Source organism: Numida meleagris, chromosome 11 (genome assembly GCF_002078875.1).
Source record: "Numida meleagris isolate 19003 breed g44 Domestic line chromosome 11, NumMel1.0, whole genome shotgun sequence".
Classification (NCBI taxonomy): domain Eukaryota; kingdom Metazoa; phylum Chordata; class Aves; order Galliformes; family Numididae; genus Numida; species Numida meleagris.
Genome location: NC_034419.1, coordinates 1274152 through 1281139, shown reverse-complemented (window position 1 = coordinate 1281139; position 6988 = coordinate 1274152). Strand labels below are relative to the sequence as shown.

The 6988-nt window shown below is 56.5% G+C and overlaps 1 protein-coding gene and 1 long non-coding RNA gene across 2 annotated transcripts; both read left to right on the top strand.

The window, feature by feature from the left end:
• Window positions 587–3632, top strand: LOC110404974. The gene is made up of 5 exons (XR_002442624.1): window positions 587–717; window positions 2589–2795; window positions 3006–3184; window positions 3267–3367; window positions 3531–3632. It is a non-coding gene; the product is annotated as an uncharacterized LOC110404974 (long non-coding RNA).
• Window positions 4687–6305, top strand: HYAL1 (hyaluronoglucosaminidase 1; the record flags this gene model as incomplete). The annotated part of the gene is given in 3 exon segments (XM_021409790.1): window positions 4687–5532; window positions 5671–5760; window positions 5848–6305. Coding segments are annotated over 3 exon segments (1257 nt in total), but the record flags the coding sequence as incomplete, so codon positions are not given.

Here is a 6988-nt window from a genome sequence, read left to right as displayed (position 1 = left end):
CACCCCTGGCTGGCAGTGCCCGTGCTGGCAGTGCCAGTGGTGGCTGCAGCCCCTGCTCTGGCCGTGCTGCAGCCGCCTTCCTCTGCAGCCTCCAGCAGCCCCGCGCTGCCCCGCTTGCAGCTGCAACCTGAACAGGGCAGCTGTGGGATACGGACAAGGCAGCCCAGAGTGGGCTGTGTGAGGGACAGGGGCAGAGCAACCCCGGGGGGTGGTAATAAGGGGCTGAGATTATTGGATAACGAGATAGTTCTTTTCTTGATAGTGGACAGCAAGATAGATAGTTGACAGAAAGCTGGTGGATAGCTCATGTTGGATTGGATACATGAAAGCTGACAAGTTTTCAAAGGATCCAGTTTTCCCTAGTGGCTGTGACTGGGAGAAAGAGCTGGAAGGCTCTTTGTCTCCTGTTTCAGTGTGGAACCAGTGCGTGCTTTGTTGTGGAAGTTACCTCTGCCTCAATGGCTTGTGTTCTTAGAACAACAAAAGCAGACACTTGATGCGGCTCTGGGCTGGGCGCTGGGCCCTGACTTCGGGCTTGCCTGTTGGTGCTGGTACCTGTGTGGCAGTACTGCGCATGGCAGTGATGGGACAGACGAGTTTCCTTCTCTACTTCAGAGGCCTATATCCCTCCTCAACCATTCTATAACGGGAAGGTGGATTATTTTGACCTTCAGCAACTCGGAGGTCTCCTGGCTCATCTCAAGAAAACTCTGAAAGGTGAGTGCTCTCACTTCCAGTACCTTTACCACAGGTCCGGGATGAAGTTCACCCAAGAGACATCCCGGGGAGGGAGCTGTGGGTAATGAAATGTGATTAACCGTAAGGAGAAGAGAGTTGAATTTTAATGAGAGGCAAGTCACTCTAGAGAAGGCAGCATCCCTCTGGGGTGGAGTGTCCTTTAACCTCCTGAAAGGAGGTGGAGAAGTGGAGAGTTGGTCTCTTCTCCCAGGTAACAGCGATAGGATAAGAAGTAATGATCTCAAGTTGCGACAAAAGAGGTTCTGAGTGGCTGTTAGGAAAAATGTCTTCTCCAAAAGAGCGGTCAGACACTGGAACAGGCTGCCCAGGGAAGTGGTAGGGTCACTGTCCCTGCAGGTGTTCAAGAAATGCTGGGATGCGGCACTGCAGGACATGGTTAGTGGGCAGGTGCGGGTGGGTGGACAGGTGGACTTGATGAGCTGTAGAGGTTTTTGCGAACCATAATGATTCTCTGGTTCTATGAAATGACCCACTAAGAGTAACTAGAAATAATCATCAGTAAACAGGCAAAAAAAAAAAGCCTCTTGCATATTACTGAAACACGTAAATACTTTATAGGGATATTTTTAAAGCAGCAGGCCAGGTAACATGTAGGTGTTGTCAGGAGCATGGACCAGCCCCTGCTCACGCTCCCGGTGCTTTGGTTTCTGCTGCAGGGACAGGCCCTGAGAGCTGGCATCCTCTGCTTCCAGTGCCTGCCCTGCAGATACAAGGAGTGATTCTGTTCAGAAGTGCTTGCCATGGGGATGTGATCCCCCCTCAGCTTGGTGTTGTCCTGCTGGCTCTTGAGACGTGAGAGCACCAGAGCAGTCCCATTTTTTTACTTCAGCTAAAAGTAGCAAGTTGGCACAAGGTCAAAATCTGTGCTAAGATTCAGGCTCATAATACCCATCCAGCAGATCTATTACCTCAGCTGCTATCGTGCCCCACGTTGGGTGCCAGTTACTGTTGCGTGTCTTCTGTCACACAGAGTGGGAGCTCAGCCTTCCTCCCATCCCTCCCCCTGCAGGAAGTCAGTAGAGAAGTGAGAAGGGAAAGTTCCATTGAAATAGAGAGAAACAAATTTACTAGAAATGGTAAAGGAATGTGAGATAATACAATATAAAAGTGATCAAGGGTAATAAACGAGAGAGAGAGAGAGAGATGCCTTCTATCCATGCTGCGGTTTGGCGGTATGGCCTGAAGGAAGGCTGTGGTTACGTCACCTCCTTCCCTCCCGAAAACCACATGGGAACCACCAAAGCTGATGGGAACCGCACCAGGAACTGCAGCTCCCTGGCAGCCATCCCAGCTCTGACAGTTCACTGCATGATGTCATGATATGGAATACCTATGGAAAACCGTGACAACTGCCTCGACGTAATCAACCACCTCAGAATAAGGACACAACCATAAATCATTTAACAGCCTCCCAATAATGCACCAGGTATCCTCAGGCTTAGAGTTCATCTCAGGATGTTAATCCCATAATAAACAACTTTCAGATGGATAAATGATTGTACGGTGAAATAGCAAATGGCAGTAAAAGAGAGAAAGTCAGCGCTTCTAAATAGCTCCCCAAGGGCTTCCTTTCCATTTTAGCCACTGGATTCTGTAGATTAAGAGAGCAACCTTTGAAAAGCCTCATGCAGGCAATGCTACCAGTTTTGGTAATAACGTACTTTACACAGAAAAGCTTTTGTCTGAAGAGTTCCGATGATTCCATAGTACAGTATTGCACCCACTCAGTATTTCTCCCAGCCTCTGCTCACCAGCTGCCTGAACAGGCAGATCTCGGCTGTCTCAGAGAGTTGCTGGGATACTTACTGGTTTTTCATTTTGTTTTGTAGAAAAACAGGTTAAAAAAAACCAATCTCGCTGCTCAGGGGCAGCTGCGCTGCACAGAAGTCAGTCATCTCACGGATGAATTTAAATGGTGAAGTCTGGCTGTAAACTGGAGAAGCACACATCCAGCCCTTCTCAAGGGCTCCACAAACCACCCTCTGCAGCATGCGTCCCCATTCGTCAAGGACTGGCCACGCATCCTCGCCCTGACCGTGAGTTCCTCACTCACCCAGCTGAGCCGGAGTCCCCGCTCCCCTTCTCTTTCCACCCCCAAGCCTTCTTCCTGCCCTGGGATGCACCCATAGACCTGCCACGGGCTCTGAAGGTCTCCTTCCCCATCCCTCTCTCCATCCCTACACTTCTAGAGATGGGATGGAAACCTGGGGGACAGGGCAAGAATGGTATCCGGGTGCTTTCTGCAGGCAGCAAGGATCCTACCTGAGATATTCCAGCTGCCTCTTGTCCTGAAGGAGGTGGAGGCCATTTTCCCCCAGCTCTTCCTGGCCCTCCTCTTGCAAGCGTCCTTCACCACGGAGCAGACGGAGCAGGAGGTGGAAATCTTCTGGGTGGAGCACCAGCAGGGCCAGCTCACTCCCAGCAGGTGCCACATCCCCACCCCCCCCTGCACCCAGGGACCCAGTGCTGCGGCTCCCGCTGCGACTCGCACCGTTCTCCTCCCGCAGGTCCGCGGTGCGGGCCTTGAAGCTGCTGCTCTGCAGCGGGGCGGCTGGGACGCGCTTCTCAGCGCCGTGACCCACCTCCAGGGTGTGCAGGTGGTGGCCAGGTGAGAACTCCTTCCTCAGGGTGGCAGGGGGGTTCCCAGTTCTCGGAGAAAGTGCTGCCACAGCACCAGAGCCTGTGGCCCCTGGGGCACTGGCAAGAGGGGTGCACAGCCAGAGCTGCGCCCACCCAGCTCGGGGCTGATGGTGCCTTCTTATCCCTGCCAGGGTGATGAGGGAACTGCCTGGAGCTCTGCGTGCCCCCATCTTCCACCAGCTGGTTGAGCTGCTCAGCAACAGCTTTTACTCCTGGGAGATGGTGGCCATAGCCTTCCTCACTGAGATGAGCAACAGCTGCAGAAGCAGCCAACTTGGGGCTGCAAGGCCGCTGGTAGCACAAGCCCTGCTGCTGCTCTCGGGGCCAGGCTTGTGGCCTGTGCCCTGCTGTCTTTCCCCAAGCTGATTGTTGGATCCAGCACTAAGAGCCACATGCGTTGCCGATGCTGGAGTGCGTGGACCTCCGCAAAGAGCTGCACCACATCATGAAACTCTTTAATACCTGTCTGCAGAGCCAGAGCATGGGCGTGCAGCAGCTGGTGCTCAGGGGCATCCTGCAGCTCAGCAAGAGGCAGGACACAATGAGCAGGGGCAGCCAGGAATGCCACAGGTGCTGCAGATTGGGCTGAGCCTGCCAAGGGGCTGTAGCAGGGCCACCTGCAGCTCACCACCTCTCCAGGCAGTGAGGAGCTGGTGCTCTCTGTCCATCCCATCACTGCCTGCTATCCCCGGGGCTGTGTGGGGCCTGACAAGCCAGCAGGGAGGCTGGTACTGGAGTGGTTTTGCCCACCCTGTGCTTGCTGCTGTACCAAAAAGAAGGGGCATTTTTCCCACAGGCAAGGACAATGCTCATCTTCCTGCAGTGCATCACAGAGCAGCTGCAGGATGCAGACAGCGACGCCCATGCCATTGTACTGCCAATACTCAGCAACCTGCTGCAGCTCCTGGAGGGCGATAAGCTCAGCCTCATGGCTCTGGAGCTGGCCAGCAAGNCCCCCCCGTGTCTGTTTGCCTTTCCAGTCCTGCTCCTCGTCCCCGTCACTCATTACACTGTGCTGGGGTTGTGGTGCCAGGCTCTGCCCGCTGATAACTTTGGGGACCTCCTGCAGGGAGGTGGGGTGGCCTCACGTGGCTGTCACCACTAGGGGTGGGACAGGGCTTGAAGCCACCCCTGACTCCAGCTGAGGATAAAAGCGCTGTGACCACTGGCTCTCCACAACCCTGGGTTGTCCCTGAGCAGGTCCGGTCCCCCCGCAGCACCATGGCACCCGGATGGCTTTGCTGGGCCCTCCTGCTGCTCCTGACTGCCCCAGTGTGTGCTCCTGGACCTGGACCTGGACCTGGCCCTGTTCTGGTCAACCGCCCCTTTGTCACTGTCTGGAACATCCCCAGCGAGCCCTGCGCTCAGCAGTACAATGTCACCCTGCCCCTGGGGGTCTTTGATGTCGTGGCCAACACGGAGGAGGCCTTCATGGGGCAGGACATCACGCTGTTCTACAGCTCGCACCTGGGGCTCTTCCCCTACTACACGGCACAGGGGCAGCCGGTGGATGGGGGGCTGCCGCAGAACGCCAGCCTGGCAGCCCACCTGCAGCAGGCCAGGCGGGACATCGTGTCTGCATTGCCCAGAGCCACGTATGACGGACTGGCCGTTGTTGACTGGGAGCAGTGGCGCCCGCTGTGGGCCCGCAACTGGGGCTCCATGAACATCTACCGGGAGAAGTCGGAGGAGTTGGTGCAGCAGCAGCACCCGCTGTGGCCCCCCAGCCTTGTGGAGGAGGTGGCCCAGCAGCAGTACCAGAAAGGTGCCCGCGCTTTCATGGAGCAGACGCTACAGCTGGGTGAGGCCATGCGGCCTGGTGGCTACTGGGGCTTCTATGGCTTCCCTGACTGCTACAACAACAACTTCAGCAACCCGCTCTACAATGGCAGCTGCCCGGTGGTGGAGCAGCAACGCAACCGGGAGCTGGGTTGGCTCTGGAATTGCAGCCGGGCACTCTACCCCAGCATCTACCTGCCTCACCAGCTGCAGGGCACCAACAAGGTGCTGCACTATGTCCGGTACCGTGTGGCTGAGGCCTTTGCTGTCCAGAAGGGCATCCTCAGCACTGCCATCCCCGTCCTGCCTTACGCCGAGATCATCTATGACAACACTTCTGACTTTCTCTCTGAGGTGAGGTATACCAGGGCTCCTGGTGCTGTGCCAGAGAAAGTGACCAATGGGTTGCACCAGTGGTCTCTGGCTCTGCTGCAGTGTTGTGGCGGGGTGTGGGGTGGCACCAGATGACCTCTTGTCTCCTCTTGGGCACAGGAGGACCTGGTAAATACCATCGGGGAAAGCGCGGCTCAGGGTGCTGCAGGCATCATCATCTGGGGAAGCTACACTGAGAGCGCCTCCAAGGTGAGTTGGGCAGGGGCTGTGAGACCCCATCACCACTGCAGGACCCCTGCAACCGTGATGGGACTGTGACACCACCTCCCCTTGCAGGAGAAGTGCCTGAAGCTGAGGGACTACCTGGATGGGGCCCTGGGCCACTACATCGTCAATGTGACAACCAGTGCCCAGCTGTGCAGCCAGAGCCTGTGCTCTGGGAAAGGCCGCTGCGTGCGTAAGGAGGGCAAGCTGGCCTTCCTACAGCTTGACCCCAGCCGCTTTGCTATCAACCTGAAAGCCACCAAGCCCCAGCCCGTGGTGTGGAGCCTGACTGCCAACAGTGGCATGTCCCAGCTGGCTGAGGACTTCAACTGCCAGTGCTACAGTGGCTGGCAGGGAGAGCACTGTGACAGCCGGGCCCCCTCTAATAAGTGAGTAAGGGCTGTCTTCCGTGCCATGTGCTGCATTGGAAAGGTTGCACTGCCATTCCTCCTAGTGGGAAGCACAGGAAGAAAAGCCCAGGCTGCTAATAAAACTGCTGTGCATCCTATAGGGTTGCTACATTCTTTTAATGTGGTTCCGCTTGTGGTTGTTGACTTTGGGATGGTAACGGGAGGGGTGCAACAGCCGTGACCCTCAGTGCCACCCAATTGTGCCATAGGTTCAGGCATCAGGATGTGGGGTCTTGCAGCGTCCCATCTGATGGCATACAGCAGGCTTGATATGCTCCTTTCCCCTCTCTATGGCTTATAGCTGTGCCCTGCCTTCCCTGTGTGTTTGTAGTGGAAGTGCCAGGGTGGTGGCTGCTGCTGCTTGTGGTTGGCTGCTGGCAATAGAACTGTACCAGGGGCATGGAAGGATCACCTGGGCTTCACCTCTTGTGTTTGGCTTGGCTGCCCATAAGTGCCCGGTCTCTCTACGTGTACAGTGACGGTGGGCACAGAGGCTGCCCCGACCCAGAACCACAGTGGGGCTAGGGCTTGCAGAGACTTCTGGAGGTCATCTGGTACCACCCCAGGCCCCCCAGAGCATTTGCCCCAGCCCTGTGCCCATGTTTCCCAGGAAAGGAGCTCACAAACTTCGGAGGGCAACCTGTGCCAGTGCTGGGTCCCAGCACAGCCCGAAGTGTTTGCTGATGCTCAGAGGGAGCCTCCCGTGCTCCAGGCTGTGCCCGTTGCCTCCTCCTGTCCCTGGGCAGCACTGAGTGAGCTTGGCCCCCCCCATGCAGGCCCGCCGCCGGCACACGGGGAGCCGA